The following is a 19,317-nucleotide window of genomic DNA, read 5'->3' as shown; positions in this document are numbered from 1 at the left end:
TGGGGACAAGTAACATGCTAAGTTGGGGGGTAAGTTATGTGTGTGTGAGTTATATGGTGGTGTCTTAGTAGTAAAAAATATATATAAAAATAATAAACAAAATGAAAAAAAAATTGCATTGTATCATGTAGTTGCATTCCATTGCATATCATATATTGATCTCATATTCGTAGTAGTCCAAGTCAGTGACCGATGATGATAATATGTGTAGCTTGTTTTTGATTAATTCTTGCTAAGATCACGTTTTATGATGTTACATGCGTAGGGTCACAAGTATAAAATTTATTTCTTGACACGACTTTATTATGCTCTTGAACTAATACTTAGATATCCTTGTTTCTTGAGGGGTAGCCACTTGTTTATGATTAGAATCTTGACTATTCCCTTTTGAGCTTAGTACTTAAACGCTTAAGTTTGGGGGAAGCAGTGGGGTGTAAATGTCTTTAAAAAAAAATATAAAAAAAATATAAATGTAGGATAGTAGTAATAAATAACACGCAAAAAATGTGGTGTGATTGACTAGGTTGAGCTCATTAATACTCGAGTAATTAAGTCTGAGGGGACTTTGTGCCTAGTAACCTAAAGCCTTTTATGGTTAAGGATTGCTGACCCAACACTCGCTACATGGGTATTAGTGCATAAATCTTTAGGGATCTCGACCATTGCACAGTTAATAAACCATTTAGTATATATGCGTGTATAATATGATTGGCAAAGTCTTTTGGCGGTCGTAACTCACTTACACTGAGGAGCCACCCAACCTTAGACCGAGCTTGTGAAGTCTTATGAAGGTCGTAACTCACTTACACTGAGGAGCCACCCAACCTTAGACCGAGCAGTAATAAATTCATATGTACATACAGCTGTAGTGTGGTAGAAATAAAGAAAGACATAGAAATCCCTTGCTAAACCTGAATGATGGCTAGTGCTAAGTAACATAGTGTTTAAGATATATTCTAGTTCTTAACTTGGGAGCTATGAACTCGCATGACTTGTCATGTTGAAACGTGTATGTCTTTATTCTTGGTTCAGTAGAGAGCATGTTGTTAAGCTAGGAGCACACACACACATATGTACTTGTGTTCGCTATGTGGTGATATTGTGGTGTGAGCTTGATGTGTCTAAACTTGTTGCATGTTCTGAAGGTAATATCTGACTTGGTATATACTATTATATTTGAGATCTTTTGTATTGTCGATCATTTAGGTGCATTCATGTAGTTGCATATTGCATGGGTTAAATTGATTTTGTGGGTACATTCACTATAGGCCCTCACGAGACCTTACTCGTCCACTAGGGCTACCATGAGGTTTAAAGGGCTTGTTGCATATGCCAAATGCAACCGTGATCACCTTACGAAAGTGGTATTAGATAATAATACATAGTAATCATCTTACTCGAGGACGAGCAAAGGTTAAGTTGGGGGGTATTTGATGCATGACTAATTTATAGTTCTTTAATGTCATGTTATGCTTCTTTTAACCTTATTTTGTGATGATTTAGTCCTAAATAATTAGTATTAGTTGTTATTTAACTTAGATGGATGCTAAGAATTAATTTTCTATGTTTATAGGTAATTATGGAAGAAGAAGGTGCAAAATAGAGGAATACATGATAAAAGAAGAAATTAAGGGAGTTCAGGACCTGAGCTTGGAGGTTCAGTGCCTGAGAGAAACAGATTTGAAGAATAAGGAGTTCAGGGCCTGAGCTCTTCTGAAGAGGCTCTGAGAACATCATTCAGGACCTGATGATGCTGAGGTTCAGGGCCTGAGCATGACGAAAATTATAATTCAAATAGATTTCTACTTTATTTTAAAATCTCTTTTAGTTACCTTGTATGATGGGAAAATGGTACCATCTGAATATAAAAAAACAATTAGTTAGGGTTTTATATGGGGGGAGATGTATTGAGAGAGGCTAGAGAGAACTTGAGCAAGGATTGAAGGGATTCACTCCAATTTTGAGAGATTTCATCAAGTTGTATCTTTCTTAACTCTATACTCTTGTAATCGTGATTTTGGATATTAATATATGTTTGTTTTCTTCCTTAATTATGAGTAGCTAATTCTCTAATTCGAGAATTAGGTAGTATTCGTTGGTAATATATGTTTGTTTGATTGTAGTGCAGATTCTCTACTTTGCTAATCTATCATTGAGGGCTTAACCCAATTAAGGGAGTCATGAACCTTTAATTGTATCTTTAGGAGTTGTGATGAATTGGGAGATGAGTCATAATTCTTGTTCATGATATGATGGACATAGTTTAATTATTGATTGGGAGATTAATATGTGAGCTATGAAACTTATAATTCTTGGGTCTTAATAGTTTATGATTGTATTTCAATTGATCATGGGAGTGACTTTGGGATATAGTTTATAGTTGTAGGCATTATTTTGTATCTTGGGAGAGAACAATATAAATTTTGGAAGCATTTTTTTTAGCAAAGTAAGAGAAGTAGAGATCGCAATACATCAACAATCATTGAACCAATTGAAGAACCCTAGTTCTCGGGTTGTTTTTCCTTATTTATAAATCTTTGATTTAATTACTTGATAGTTTAATTTAGTTAGTAACAAACACCAATTATTTCTACACACGTCTAGGCATTAAGAGATCGTATACTTGAATTAATATTGATTTAGTCCTTCCCTGAGAACGAACTTTACAAAAATACACAATAACAAAGTTCATCCCCTAACCAATACAGCGCTCAAGGCATTCTTTGAGACAACCAAATATAGATACAAAACTTCATTCAGAGCTGGTTTGGCCAACAACGAGGCTTGAGCCATATACTTTTTTAACTCTTCAAATGCCTTCTGGATTTCCTCAGTCCATACAAAATCCTTAACCTTCTTCAAGGATTTGAAGAATGACAAGCACTTGTCTCCAGATTTGGAGATGAACCGCCCCAACGCAGCAACCCTTCGAGTGAGCTTTTGAACATCTTTGATAGTCTTTGGGGGCTCCATGTCCAAAATTGCCTTTATTTTATCAGGATTGGCCTCGATTCCTCTCTTGGAGACCATCAGTCCCAAAAATTTCCCAAACCTCACTCCGAAAGCACACTTTGCAAGATTTAGCATCATTTTGTGATATCTCAGGACCTCAAAGGCTTTCCTCAAATGGGTCATGTGGTCAGTCTTCACTAGACTCTTGACTAACATGTCATCAACATAAACTTTCATAGTTTTTCCTGTAAGGCCCTTGAAAATCTTATTCACCAACCTTTGATAGGTGGCTCCTGCATTCTTGAGACCAAACGTCATAACAAGATAACAAAAAACACCAAAGTTAGTAATGAATGATACCTTTGGGATGTCATCCTTGTGCATCTTGATCTAATTGTATTCACTGAATCCATCCATGAAGCTCAGCATCTCATGACCAGCAGTAACATCTATCAATGTATCTATCCTTGGCAATGGGAAGCAGTCCTTATGGCATGCGTCATTCAGATCGGTGAAATTCACACACATCCTCCATTTTCCAGTAGCCTTCTTTACCATCACAGGGTTTGCTAACCATTCCGGAAAATATATCTCCTCAATGAAACCAGCCTCTAAGAGCTTCTCTACTTCTTATTTAATGGCTTCTTGCCTCTCTGGAGCAAAGCTTCTTTTCTGTTGCTTCACAATCTTCCGATTTGGATCCACATTCAGCTTGTGAGTGATCAGTTCCAGGTCTATGCCTGGCATATCAGCTACCGACCATGCAAACACATCACTATTTTCTTGTAAAAATTTCACCAACTTCCCTTTAAGGGACTCCTCTAGTATTGCTACAATGAAAGTCACTTTCTCAGGATTCTCGGGAGCCAAAGGAATCGGAACCAAGTCTTCTGCTGGCTTCCCTCTTTTCTCATCATTCTCACAGATATCCAGGTCTTCAGTAGGCAGAACCTTCCCCCCAGCTCCATCTGCCCTAAGAGAGGCTACATAACAACTCCTTGCCATCTTTTGATATCCTTTCTCTTCTCCAATCCCATTCCGGGTGGGAAACTTCATCACTGAATGGTATGAAAAAGGGATTGCCTTAAAGGCATGTATTCCTATTCTTCCCATGATTGCGTTGTAAGTTGAACTAGCCTTCACCACCACAAAGACTAACATTTGTGTTGCTTATCTTGGTTCTTGACCTATGGTCGTTGGCAACTTAATTATCCCTTCTACGGGACATTCCACTCCTGCGAATCCATGTATCGGCATATCGGTCGGGGTTAATTGAGAATTATTATAACCCATTCTTAAAAAGGTATCATGGAGCAAGATATCCACCGATGCACCATTATCTACGAGGACCCTCTTTACCGGGCTGTTCCCTATTATCGGTGTTATGGTCAGCGGATCGTCATAAGGAAATTTCACACCCTCCAAGTCAGAAAGTTCCAAAGATAGTATTTATCACAGGCCCTTGGGGTCGTGGTCCTCCAAAGATTGCATTTATCACCGGTCCCCTAGGCTGGGGATTTCGCCCCTGATCGTCTTGGTCCCTCCTACGATCATCAAAATTCTTTCTCCCATTGTTGTTCCTATCTCCTCCATCTCCAGTGTACTTGCTCAACCTTCCTTTTCGAATGAGAAACTCTATTTCATCTTTCAATTGTATACACTCATCGGTGTCATGACCAGCATCCTTGTAAAATCTGCAATATTTACTCTTATCTAGCTTGGTAGGATCAGCATTCAGGGGTTTAGGCCAACGAATATCTCTATCTTTCTCAATTTCCATCAAGATCTGGCTCCTAGGAGCATTCAACTTAGCATATTCAGTGAACTTTTTCCCAGGTCCTCCCTTCTTCGGGGTCGAAACAGTATTTTGCTCAGTTCTAGGATACTTATCCTTGTCAATATACTCCAGATTAGTCTTTCACTTATTGCCACCAGCGGGCTCGTTGTTCACTACCGTCTTCCTCATGCTTTCCTCCACTTTGATGTATTTCTCGGCCCTATCTTGGAGCTGTAACATACTCTCAGGGGGGCGCTTGACCAATGACATCTTGAAGAACTCGTCCCTAGTTCCCTGTTGCAGTGCTATCATATCTACATTTTCATCAAGGTCTGGGATTTTTAAAGCTTCCTTGGTGAAACAATTCAGATAGTCTCTCAAGGACTCCTTTGCTCCCTACACAAGGCTCATGAGGGATGCCGAACTTTTCTCATGCACTCTTCCACTGATGAATTACTTAATAAAAGCCTGACTTAGTTCTCTGAAGGACCCGATAGAATTCGGAGGCAAGCGGCTATACCATCTCTGAGCCATTCCCAATAGGGTTTGAGGAAATGCCCGACACTTAATAGCGTCGTTCACGGGCTGCAGCAACAGTGCATTAGAGAATGTCCTGACATGATTAGCGGGATCTCCAGTGCCATCATAAGCTTTGATGGTGGGCATCTTGAACTTTCTTTAGATATGGGGACAACAGTCCTTCTCTGTAACGGACCATCCAGGTCTATGATTGGAGGAGGATTTCTCCCCCTTGGAGGTAGTGGGGGTCTGGAGGTCTAGTGCGCCTCTAAGTCGCCCTTCAACCTTTGAATCTCAGCTTCGTGAGCCCTGATTCTCTCCTGCACTTCTTGGGGATTCGTCCCTCGGGTGCTTCTAATGCGCTGGTTACCATCAGGCATCGTCTCTTTACCAGCACGCCTCCTTCTTGGGGCCATATCATCATCTGAAGATTCGGAGTCTCTCTCAGTGTAAGGACCAGAGAATTCTTGATCCCCAGGGATAGGAGCCAAGGCACGTATATATTGGGGTGTCTGCCCTTGTGCTTCACCCCGATTAGCATGCCCACTTTCTCCAACCTCGGGGTAAAGGCCATCCTATAAGGGGGTTAGTGTTCACAATAGTTGAATACTCATACCCAACAGGTCGATAATTCACAGGTGTTTGTAGTTGTTAAAGTTGGGAATTCGCCCGATGAGGAGCCGGGGAAATCGGCCCTTGTGCCTGAGGTTCAGTTTCCCCTACCTGGGCTCCTCCTTGGGTGGCGGCATAGGTTGAATGAGGAGGTACCTCCACCGTTGACGAAATCGTTCGAATCATCCCAGCTGGTGTTCCTTCAGGGGCGCTGTTTCCACTCCATGTTCTCGCCATGGTTGTTGTTATGCTGTCCCACAGTCGGCGCCAAATGTTATGGATAAAAAACTAGGGTATATTAATTGTTGTAGTTATTACTAAGATTCGGGAGTTCAAGACCTTTAATGGCTGCTCTCGTGTTTCGTAGTTTAACTCTGTCTTTACGAGATGCCTACGTATCTCTGTAATCTAGAGAATCAAGCCAAAAAACGTAGTTCTGATTTTTGGGGTGATGCCTCTTTTATAAATGTTGGGAGTCCTTAAATTGGATTAGAGTTAGAAGACTTGGTGTGCAATTCTCTAAATTAGAATGGACTTTGGAGTCCTACTTTATAGAAAGTAGGACACTGGTTCCTTATCCCATGAGGTTCCTTGGAGGTCAATCTTCAAGGAATTGTATCCTCAATTGGACTTTATTTATTAGTTGATTTATCCCATATTAACTAATTACGAAATTAATTAATATTTAGGGTTTTGGGCCTTTTCTAATGGGTTTAATTGCCAGCCCAATTCAGACATAATTAATGCGATATTACCTATACAATTAGGGTTTATTTTATTCTCTATCAACTTTATTTAAATTTTATTAATTAAGGAATTAGGTTATTTTTTAATAATTAGAGATTCTAGCCTTTATTTTTTATTTGTAACTCTACCTGTAATATTAAACATGCTATATATATTGAGTGTTTTATTAATTGGTATATTAATTAATTGATTTTGCGACAATTAAGATAATAAATAATAAAAATACAAGTCGTTTTTCATTGTTTTTTTGGATATATCTATGAGCTTGCAAGTTTTTTTAACATTGAATGAACATTTTGCATCCTGTGATTGTATTACATTTATAATATTAAATTATTTATTTTCAATAAAGAAAATATAAAATTAGGGGCACATTTGATGTTGCTGATAACCCATGACGTCAGCAATAGGGGGTCGAAGAGATCAGAAAGGATAAACACGTCTTTGACATCATTTCGAATCATTTATAGCAATCATATTCCCCGTTTTGTGAATTTAATTATTGTTTGTTTAAATAAAGCTTATATATCGACTTTTACCTTAGTAATTTTAAGGTTGTGTTTTCTTAGGGAAAGAATTTTAAGGTTGCCCTTTTCTTTCAAAAAAAGGGTTGCCCTTGATAACATGAACGTCTTTTAAATTATTGCAAAAGCAACTCCAATTTAACTTTAGAATAATACAATAAGGTAAATTTTAGTGTAAAAGCACTTTCAATTCAATTTATAAAAATGTAAATTTTATTTCAAATTAATAGTGTCATACCAAATTTTAGTATCGAAAATATATTTGATGTAATTTTTGACATTAAAATTGTATAAAAACTATACTGTTTTAATTTTATGGATTGCAGATGGTCTAACACTAAAATCACAATTATTGTATTTTTAAAAAATAAGTGTTAAAATTAATTTGGAAAAGAAAATATAAAATATAATATTTTTTATTATGTGGCAAAATTAAGGGGTGTCGATCATGGAGATACTCTCATTCTCGAACATAGTATCTCGTCCCTTTTGGACCCATTACCGTACATATTTTTTAGTTACGCGCCAGAGATCTCGTCCCTTTTTTCGATTTATCATAATATAATATTAATTTTTTTAATAATTGTTGAAAATATCAGGTAGTACGAGGGACTCAAGCTTGAGACATCCCTCCATCAGAGAGTTCTTATATCATATTAAGTGATAAACTCTCGTAAAATTTCAAGTGTGCGAAATTGGGACATTCTAAAATCAAATCTCATATAATTAACATATGTCTCACTCAAAAATTTGTTTATTCGGATTTGAAAGGTGGATTACTAGGTGTTTTATCCTACCATTGCGGAGATTTTGTCCCATTTTGGCCCGGGCAAAGTACATTTTGGGACGAGTAAAGTACAATATTAATATTTTCAATTAATATTTGAATTTTCTTACAATCAGAGATCAGATGCCATGTTAGGTGATCAGTTTTTCTAAAACTTTATGATATAAGAAATTGAATTTACCAAGAGCATATATGCTTTCAATTATAATTAGGTTTTGTCCCGATTATAGTTCTGATATTATGTTAATTGAGGAGCTCTATTAAAATATAAAAAATTGGGCTTAACATGTCATATCATTAACACCAAACAAGCTTGTTATGGCCATGTTATGAAATAATATCTCTACCAAAACTGTGGTAACTCGAATTTGACGTGAGATATTTTTGATAAGTTGTCCAAGAAAATTTAGCGCTCGTATTATAAAAGAAATTATATATATATTTGTTCTGTCTCAATTTATAATTTTTATTTGATTTTAATAGTCAAATTCATATAATTTTGACTAAAAATTTTATATAACATATCTAATTTTTAATAGTCAAATCTCCAATCGGAACCTTAATCGATTAGGTCCGATTAACCACTGTATCGTTCATGTATGGGTTACCCCATCCACTATCATGCTTGACATTTGGTAAATTATAAAGGACCTTGATTGTGCAGATTCAGTCACGTGTTACGTTCGCATTCTCAACACTACCGTTATCAGGTCCTTGTTGCTTAAAACACTATAAATTCGCTCCGGCAAGTTTTATTACTCCCTCCCCCGTCCTGAAATCTTTATATTATGAATATTTTAATATTTTATTAAATATAGTTATATAATTTATTTATTTTTTTTTAAATAAAAATAATATTTTTTTTATAAAATTTAAAAATAAATTACAAACTACAATTTATAATTATCTTAAATTGCATGTGTGAAAAAAAATCTAAAAATATAAGTAGGACGGAGGTAGTATTTTTTCTGAAATTTCTTTCTATTTTTGGTGTTTTAACAAAAATTAAATCATTATACGAAACAATTTAACTGAATTTATTTTAAACAAAAATTTTAAATAATAATATTATTTAAATTAATTTCCTATTTTTTCATAAATATAAATTCTAAGCCATATTAAAAAGGTTGAATAATGACACATAATTATAAAATCATGATTTCTTTTCAAATTAAGCTTGAAAAATTCAATGTAAAATATATTATAAGGAATTAAATAATAACTATTAATCGTGAATTTTCCCAGAATCGAGCTGGAAAAATTTTGTTTGAATATATATATATATATATAAATTAATCTAGAAGATTTCTAATTTTGAGGACATAAATTTACAAATTATCAGATAAATAATTTATGATAGATCCAAAGTATAATTAGTTAAAATTTAATTTTCAAACTTATAACTAATATTAATTTTATTATTATAACTATTTTGTGCAAAACTAAATAATAAGAATGATAAACGGAGATAACGGCCGTCTAAAGCTAGTTGATCAGCACTGTCTCCGATGACAGTTGGAGTTGTTAAAAAGAAGATTCTCTTTCCTATATAAAATCAGGTTGGGATCCAATCCTCTACTTGTCGGCATACAGTCCTATCATGCACCTTCCTCAATCATGGCCACTCATCAGGCTTTATTTTGTTAAGATTCTGTGGGCTACCATATCGTTATAAACCATGTATTGTATTGCCTATGGTCACAGACATGATGGTGGCTCAAACAATTTGATGCAACTGCGGTTTCGAATTCAGGCTTTATCTCTTCTCTCTTCATTTCAAGTTTTTAATGATTTTGCAATTCAATTCCTAAACTTAATTTTTTAGAATTTTATTTTATTTGTTGATATTTGATTCGAGAAGTTTTGGAGCAATTGTTTTACAGAAAATGTATTTACTACGAACTGGTTTCAAAATCATTTTTAAATATTTACGTTTAATTTATATATAATTAAAAAATTTTTATAATAATTAAATTTGACTCCGCATATATAGAGAAAAGTTCTACGGAGACCGCTTTTTTTATCGAAGACCTCGGAAACCACATATGTCTGCAATCAAAATACTATAAAATATATTATTTTGTGAAGTATGTTTTACGAGTATCACTAATTCATTAAAATTATTGAAAATCATTTAATTTTAATAAGTAGAATGTGTATGTTCTGCAAACTTAACATGTTTTGCAAAACAAAATATTTTTGTAATATTTTACGTGCAGTACATATATGATATTCAAGATTTTGAATAAAATAAGGATTTTTGTAGAGCATGATTCACAAAATAATATATTTTATAATATTTTTATGCAATATTTAATTTGCAGAACATAAGTGATTTCCAAGATATTTAAAGAAAGTGGATTCCATAAAAATTAACAAATTAAAATATGTCGAATATCATCTCAGACGGGGTGAACTCCAAACTTTGTATTTATGTTGCAGTGAGAATGTAGACTGTTTTTTCTTTTATTTACCATATTTTCCTGGTTTCGTCGTTACTTGTTACTCCGGACTCTACCCAACTGCATAAAATAGACTCCAACTTCTATTTCAGTGTTAAATAGTTTCCTATTGAAGTCAACCTATGACTCACCTATGTATGGGTAAAACTTTTGAGTTTTGAGGAATGCTATACTCTCAAACGTTTAGTAAACTTTTGATGTCTTAAGATACATATTTGATACTCCCTCTGCATCTGTCCCAACCATTTCCTTACACTTTCCTTTTTGTGATGTTTAATCTAATTTTTTATATTTCAAAACTTAGCACAAATAGTCAATGGATTCCATCACTTTTCCATTTTTTCTTTCTTTTCACACTACTTTTACTCCACTATCTCTCTTTTATACATTAAAAAACAATGGATCTCACCACTTCATCCACTTTTCTTTCTCTTTTTCACTACTTTATACATATTTCTTAATCTCCGTGCCCAAACCAAACGTAAAGAATTGGTTGGGACGGAGACAGTATTTTTTTTATAATAAAATATTGAGATGTAATATATATTTATTCATAAATTAAAATATAATAAATGTCTAATCACGTCATTTAAAAAATATTAAACTTACAGCAAGAAACTAGAAAACATATGTTTATGTTTGTGTAATGTACATGCTTCAACTAATTTGATAATAAGATGTAATACACATATATATTTGCAAGTTAAAAAATGATAAATGTGACTCCACATCATAGATCAAGTTTACGGCAGGACCAGAAAACATATGTTGACTCTGCAACTAAAAAATAAGACGCATTGTGAATAGTTTGTATTAGGAATGTCTGTTATGATTGACGACTGTACCCAATTATTGGCTTCACTCAGTCTCGGTGGTTGTTTTATTGTTTAGTGTTTCTTGACAAATTTTACCTAGTTGCTTCTACTTGTTTCATGTGTGTAATTTGGGTCGAGCGAGCTGAGTTTCGAGCCGAGATTAATCGGATCAAATTGGCTCATTTAACTTAATAAGTCTAAATATTTATCCGAACTCGACTTTAAACGAGTTCAAGTCGGTTAGCTCATGAACCGAGTTAAACGAGTTGACTCGAGCTCATTTAAACGAGTTCGAGTCGGTCGAACTCGCCAACAACCTGACTTGAATTAAAGCCCAAGCTTTGTAGGAGAAAAATTAACCGGAAACATAGCTTAGAAAAGACAATTTTAAATTATTAATGGCTAATAATATTTTAAGATAAAAATTTTGTCAGAGTGCAGTTGTACTCTACTACGTGAAGCCCAAGTCCAGTTTCCAAGCCAATCAGTGTGTTTGCAGGCTGATCTTACTATTGGGCCTTACTGTTAGCAGCAAACAGAGGCCCATGTACCCGTACAAAGCTTATATAACTGTCTAGGCCTGCAGGCATGTAGTATTTTTTTCTTATTTCCCTCAAAAACAGGCATGTTGTACTTGTAGTTAATAGCTTTCGTTTCCGGCGGATTTTTGGGGAGGAGAGAAGCGAAGAGATAGAGGGAAAAAAAGAGAAAAAAATAATAATAAAAAATGAATCATTCATATGCTCCTGAATTTGTGTTGTTGAGGAGAGAAAGGAAATAAAAAAAATGATATGTATGTAATAGAATTTTTTCAAATCTTTCCAGTTTTGGGAAGAAAGTTTTCGGCTTACCGAATCATTTCTTTTCTGTAGCAAAAAACCTGGGAGCGTACCTCGTTAACAAAATTTTAAAATTCTCATTCTCTTTCCATTTTCATTTTCAAACTCGGGAGCACACGAGATTTGTACTGATATCCATGTCCCATTAATAACCTTTATTAATAAGCGAAACCTTATTTCAAGTGTTACTTGATTTCACTTATTTTTTTGGTACCACCATCTTTTGGTTTCACTTTTCATGATTCATGTTATAACTCTAACTCTAATTGTATTATTATCCTTTTTATTCTTATATGGCTTATAATTATATATATATATATATATTATTTTTACCCGTTTTTTTTATTAATAAATTTTTTAAATGATACTTTGTTTTCACTTATTTTTTGGTTCTATCAACTTTTGTTTTTTTGTTTTTATGATTCATGGTGTAACTTTAGGTGTAATATTTTTATCCATTTTGATTCCTATATGACTTATAATTTTATATGTATTATTTTTACCCGTTTTCTTTATTAATAAACGAAACATATTCACTTATTTTTTAGTTTCACCACCTTTTGGTTTCACCTTTTATAACTCCAAGTGTAATATTTTTATCCCTTTTTATTCCTATATGACTTATAATTGTATATGTATTATTTTTACTCATTATTAAATTTTTTATAAGTCATAATTTTTTATAATTTTTATAGGTTTGAATCCTATTTTTAATTATATTTTAAAATAAATAAGTTCATAAATTGGCTCAACTAAATAGGTTCCGAGAAATATAAACCACGACCAAGTAAATAGGCCATGTGTTTAAATTGAAATTTTAAGTTAGAATTTTTTTAATTTGTTGGTAGAATTCCATTTTAAATAAAATGGTATGAATATTATAAAAAGTTATATTTTGGTTTCACCACTAAAAAATAATTAAATTGTTCAAACCGTAATATGATTACAATTCTATTTTCGTAGAACTCCAAATTATTTGTTGACAGGGTACTTAGTTTTATCTTAGTACGATTACGTCGTATTTTGGTTTCACCCTTATAGTTCTCTTTCATGTATGTAAAGTTCTGTGTTGTTTTCTTAACAAAATATAGATTGGAATCATATTATAATTATGATATTTCTATTTTTTCGTATAATTTTTTTTTATTTTTTTATTAAAATAATAAAATGGAATCCTTTAAACAGTGTTATTATTAATTAATAGGGAAATCATCTTTTAAGGAATATACTTTGGTTTCACCTCTTTTCGGTTTTACGAACCTTTGGTTTCAGCCTTTTTTAAATTTTGCTATAGCTCTAAATATACCATTTTTATTATTTTTTATTCATATATGACTTATAATTCTATATTTAATACTTTACCCATTTTTTGATTGTTATATATCACATATTTATATTGTTTTTATATAAACAAAATTGTATATACATTGTAATTTCTAGATTCATACATATAGAATGTTATTTTAGCTCCAATTGCAAATTTATACATACATAATGAATATTTTATCAGAAAAAATTATGCAATCAAAAACTATATAAAAACACAAATTCAGCTATCAATAAGAAATTTAATATGCAATTACTTAGTGCTGTTGATTTAATTTTTTGTTAAATTATCCATCAATCGTGTCGCGACTAAAGTTTTGATTTAAAATATTAGTTATGTCTTTTTGAACAAAAGATACATAATAACGTTGAGTTTGTTATTATAATAAGATTTGAATTAATGAAAGCTACATATAATTTAAAAATGAAAATTGCAATAATCGTACAATTTTATTTATTATATATTTTATGAAAAAAAAATAAATTTTTATAATCATTATTAAATATTGATATTTTGATTTCGGCACGGGTTATCACTAGTAATGGTAAATTGTTATATTACCATAAACTTTTTTAACCAACATTCAAAGGAAAAACATAACTATCGACAAAATATCAATTGAAAAAATAAAAGTTCGACGACATGAACATATGACAACAAGCGGTGCGGTGCGGGCGGGAGTTGATTGAGGCCTAATTAGCAGCAGAGGGCGCGAAGCCAACGGAAGTTATCAAGAGTAGCACCATCAACCCTGTGATGATTCTGAGTAAAATCATACAAATCAGCCCCCTTGAAATCAGGATACTTTCTTATCCCTCCATCAGCCTCAACTATCTTCTCAGGAGCTCTCAAAACCAAGTTGATAACAAGGGCATTAAGGCAAGGACCAACGGATTTCCATTTGTTATCTGAAAAGACTTGGAGACCTCCAACTTGATCCTGATGAAGTATAGTTATTGCGGTTGGATCAGCGTGAGGTCCGGTCCCTAAGACTAGCTCAGGCTGCTCGCATTTCGGATAGAAGTTGCTCCTCATAATTGAACTCCCTTCTTCGAATAATTTCCTGTAGTATTGCTCAGCTTCCACACCTAAGCTCACTTCCACAAGTTCAAATAATGCCATAGCTAGTTTGTTCATCTGTTCACAGTATATTTGATACACCAGCCTGCACCCCAAATAATATCAATTAAATCAGTATCCAAGGTAAAATATCCAGGCATAAAAACTTAAAGTAAGAAATTTAAATTTAATTTTCTATAATTAAACAAAGAGATACCGTTTGATAAATAGATCATGGATTCATGGTTTTGAGATAAACTTATCAAAATAATATTTCCAATATTTGCAAAACTTCAAATATTGATTCTTGGAGAACTCCAATAGTTTTGGAAAATTCAGATATTTGGATAACTCAAATACACATAGCTACACAATTTGGCCGTTGGTTTCTCGATAAAAACTCTATGACGCCTATTCAAACTTTGTTGAAAATAAGGAGGGCGTGCGAGGGCAATAGCAAAAAAAAATGAAAATGAAAAGGGTGATATACTTTAATATCTCCATATATTATCTTACCCTGTCTTGATGAATTCTTTTCCTAGGACAGTGTCAAAGTAGTCAACAACAATCTTCTCCTCAGGTCCACTAGCATGATAAAATTTAAACGAGTAAGTCTCCTTCCAGGGCAATTTTTTTGCAAATCGATCTGCATGAGCACCAGAGTATCCCCAAACGCTGCCATTTTGCCTCCTCAACCTCAGCTTCTCGTTCGTAGGAAGATTGAACAATGCATCAATTTCATCATGAGCAGCTTGAATAACAGCCTCATCAACTCCATGGTTAGTCACTTGGAAAAAGCCATGGTCCGTGCATGCAGCACGTAGGAGCTCAACAGTGGCAGCTGTTGCAGCCTTGTCATTGGCTAGGAAGCCTGCTAGATCGATGATTGGGGCATTGGCTCTTCTTAGGCCTGGATTAAATCTTCTTTTGGCCATATTAATTGTGTAGGTGCCAAGTTTTGGTCCTTTTGGAAAGAGAGAACAGAGGGAGAGTTTGAGAAGAAGTTAGTAAAGCCATTGGAAAATATTGCTATTGTTTGAGACCATAATGTAGTTTTTATAGAGTGGTGAATGTTGTAGTTTTAGAAAATGTTGTGAATAAATATTTGAAATTTTATAATCTCTTATAGTAGATATACTATATGATTTCTTTACATTTTTAGATAATGTTCTGACTTTAAAATTCAGATTTACTCTTACAGTAGATATGGATGATTTCTTTACATTTAGACTTTTGAGTCTCTTTTGGAGATGGTTTTAAAATATTCATATTTAAAAAGAAGGTAAAAAATCATTTTCATTTTCAAAATTAAGAGTTTTCTACAAAGTATAATTAATTACCTCTGTTTTTTGAGACGTCCCTCCTATCTTACTAATTGCAACAAGCTGTAAACAAGATTAGCAAAAATGATTTCCCAAATTTTGCAGCATCCTCTAAAATTTATCAGAAACCAACAGAGATTAGAAAATGTTATACATTTTGAATCAAACAGAAAACATTCAAACATTACAAAAGGTAGCTAAATAGCCAACTAGGAAAAGAAAAACAAGAGCTCAACTTGAGAGTTTAACCTGAGTACATTACATTGACAAGCAGCTAAAAACTAGAGATTGTAGTGCAGATAATGTTCTGCCTACTTGGAGTCTTCTTGATTGTCCTGCCCTACTTCCAGAGATGATCCATCAGCAGTTTTCTTGGTCTGGCCTTTGTTTCCGCAGTAAGTTGCGTACAGAATCAGCTGCAGTATTCCCAGCCCACTTCCAAAACCATTTGAAGACTGCAAACAACAGTTTATGTGAATGCATTAGATCAGACTAACACAAACACACATAGTTTAGTAACTTATAAGACCACAAAGAAGCTACTTACAGCTACAAAGGGGTCATTTCCCAAAAGGCCATAAATAAACCAAGAAGTTCCACAAAGGAAACTGCAGAGAGACAAGAAGAAGGGCATGTACTCAACACTCTTTGTTCTAATCACCATCCTCTGCACATTCAGTTCACATGATCAATAAGAAAACAAGAGCCTTATATGTACAGGAGAGCATATTAAAACGCGTAGAATCAATGGAATGACCATATGGTTTCAAGGTACAGGATATCAAAGTCATATTTTTATGATCCAAATGAAAAAATATTTCACCGCTCAACATATTAAAACAACACTAACCGAAAATTCTAATAAGTGTTCTTACCATGACAGAAAGAGGGGAGCCATACATTATAACAGAGAAAATTGAAGCAGCAAAACCACAGAAAACCTTGCGCTTTTTATGATGAAGAGCGAAGACAGAGACAAAGGCAATAGTGGCGAAAAGAGTGAGGACAATCATGAGGATTCCAAAAATCTTCGTCTTCTCTTTCTTGGGAGCATATATGAGAAACATGAGAACATAAATAAATTCAATCACTGCGCCAGTACCATTTACCACCAAAACTAGTATGTTGTTTGGTGACACAAAAGGCAATCCATACCTATACAGTGATTATAATTTTAGCAAACCAGAAAATAGAGACACACACACACAATGTGATAACATTGAACAAGTCACAACATGAAGCAAAATATCGTAATATAAAAATTACCAAGCACAAAGCAGGCAATTGAGGAGGGTCATCACATATGGTATGCCTGAAAATTGCTCTGTAGATTTGTTCAGTAGGATCCTTTTGAAAGTGATACTGTCATATATCCCATCAAACTTCAATCAACAACTTGAGAGAGAGAGAGAGAGAGAGAGAGAGAGAGACTTTTACACAAATTGAAAAAAGGGGTAATGGAACAGTACTACAACCAAAGAAAACTCAAGGAGAACAACAACAAAAGATGGCCATAACATGTATACATAAAAAAATTAAGCACAAATTCTTTTCAGTTACTCAATGAAAAAATAGCTAGAAAAAACCCAATATCTCTTTACAAACACAGAGTATAATCTTGAAACATAAAGAACAGTTCTTGAAAATACTTACACAGGAACCAAGAAAAGGAACAAGCCAGTCAAAACCCCTGTTTTAGCAAAAACCAAAAACCACCCATTACTTACAAACACAACACAAACAAAAACCATCAATGAAACTCAAAAACTCACCAAAAATCCCAAAAGCTGGGTGCAGAAAGTGAGTCATTTCAAGTACACCGGCCCTTCCAGGAAAAAAGAGCAGCCCAGATGGAGAAACCAAACAAAGATTACTCAAACAATTTAAAAACCAAGAATGAATAATTCCTTGGCTAATTCTGTGAAGCTCTGTAGAAATTAGTGGAGAGCAGTCGAGCAGAGGCTTACATAGAAGAAAGGACAAACATGACACACACATACTAGACGCAAAGAAGTGCATGCATATGCTGTATGCAATATGTACAAAAAATACTCACCACCTAAGAATTAAAATTTATGGGTCCTTTTCCAAAAATAGATCAAGTATTAAAATCAAGAAGGATTTTTTCAAAAGTTGTGTTGAATATACCCACTCTGTTATTACTTCAGACTTAACGGCTCAACCTGACAGCTCAGCAAAAGCTTTACAGCTCAGCAAAAGTTTATTATGATTCTGTAATAGTCTAGTTGCAGTATAAAAACAAATCTCATTCTCTCATTTTGTAACTTCAAAAATTAGATTTATATTTCAGTAGCTAATAACTTTGTTTTGAAGAACAATATTTTACTAGTAAATGTAGAGCATCTAGTTTTTAGTTTCTTCTTCATTCCTGCAAGTTCATATGATCAATTATGTAAGTTTTATCATGGTATCAGAGCTTCCATGGTGATCGATCGTATATTCTAATCTCTCTTCAAGCAGAATCATCGAAATTCAGGTGATACTGTATCTAATCTCTGTAAATCTACAGTTTTCTCATCAATTTGTTTAGATCATACTCATTGTTATTTGACATAGGGATCAAAGACTGTTTCAGATTTTTTCACTGAGATTAAGACAATATAGGATGCCACGAGTGATATAAATCCTCTTCCTTGTTGCACTTGTCATAAATGTACCTGCAATTTTTCTCAAAAGGTATTGAAAATGCAGCAAGATCAAAGGCTTTTGTAATTCATGATAAAGCTTAATGAGAAATTTGCTACTGTTAGAGGCAATATTTTGATGCAACAACCCTTGCCTAACTTGTGTAATGCTTTTAGAGTTTTCTCTCAAGAGGAAATGCATCATGAATTATCACAATTGAGCAATCATACTGAATTATTGGCTTTTTTGGCTGACAACAAAAGGAATGCAAGGCCAGGACATTTCAATTCTCAGAAATAGCAGTCTTATACTTCTGCAAAATCTGCTGCATCTTCAGGTGTACCTACCAGGAAAGGAAATACTTACTTTTGCACACATTGCAACATTAATGGCCACAATGTGGAAATACTTCTGCGCACATTGCAACATTAATGGTCACAATGTGGACATCTATTTTAAAATACATGGTTATCCCCCCAATTTCAAGGGTTTTAAGGATAGAAAGGTGAATGCAGCAATGTCTACTACAACTATGACTTCCAATGAGTCTGCTTCTCCTATGATATATGTGGCTCAATATCAACAGCTCATGGATTTGTTGAATAAACAATCGATTTCATCTTCAGCAAATACTTCTAATTACCCTGATCATACTATGCTTGTTGTTAAGCTTTGCCTTCTAGCAGAAACTGATTCTAAAACAGGTTGGCTCATAGATAGTGGTGCTACAAACCACATCTGTTCCAATCTCAGTTTATTTCTTCCTACAAACCAATTGTTGTTAAGAATGAGTACATAGTTATTCCAGATGGTAAGCAGATACCTATACTGCATACAAGTTCTGTGCAAGTTAATCATCATTTGATTCTTCATAATGTTTTACACATACCCAACTTTCAGTACCACTTGATCTCTGTTAAAAGGTTATG

At 33.8% G+C, this 19,317-nt stretch overlaps 2 protein-coding genes across 2 annotated transcripts; both read right to left on the bottom strand.

Annotated features, from left to right (window-relative positions):
• Positions 1 to 13,904: 13,904 nt before the first annotated feature.
• On the bottom strand, positions 13,905 to 15,886 carry LOC141672414 (gibberellin 20 oxidase 3-like). The gene is made up of 3 exons (XM_074479007.1): positions 15,761 to 15,886; positions 14,937 to 15,384; positions 13,905 to 14,526 (listed from the first exon to the last, which is right to left on the bottom strand). Exons 2-3 carry the CDS (start codon positions 15,353 to 15,355, stop codon positions 14,058 to 14,060), a joined length of 888 nt encoding a protein of 295 aa, XP_074335108.1. The 5' UTR covers positions 15,356 to 15,384; positions 15,761 to 15,886; the 3' UTR covers positions 13,905 to 14,057.
• LOC141672413 (bidirectional sugar transporter SWEET1-like) lies at positions 15,851 to 17,789 on the bottom strand. Its single transcript, XM_074479006.1, has 6 exons — positions 17,515 to 17,789; positions 17,396 to 17,432; positions 17,009 to 17,104; positions 16,618 to 16,897; positions 16,290 to 16,409; positions 15,851 to 16,197 (listed from the first exon to the last, which is right to left on the bottom strand). The coding sequence occupies exons 1-6, from the start codon at positions 17,759 to 17,761 to the stop codon at positions 16,054 to 16,056; spliced, it is 924 nt and encodes a 307-aa protein (XP_074335107.1). The 5' UTR covers positions 17,762 to 17,789; the 3' UTR covers positions 15,851 to 16,053.
• Between the last annotated feature and the right edge of the window lie 1,528 nt (positions 17,790 to 19,317).

The sequence above is a fragment of the Apium graveolens genome, chromosome 7 (genome assembly GCF_009905375.1).
Source record: "Apium graveolens cultivar Ventura chromosome 7, ASM990537v1, whole genome shotgun sequence".
Lineage (NCBI taxonomy): Eukaryota > Viridiplantae > Streptophyta > Magnoliopsida > Apiales > Apiaceae > Apium > Apium graveolens.
Note: the sequence above shows the minus strand (reverse complement) of the source record. Positions and strands in the feature narration are given on the sequence as shown.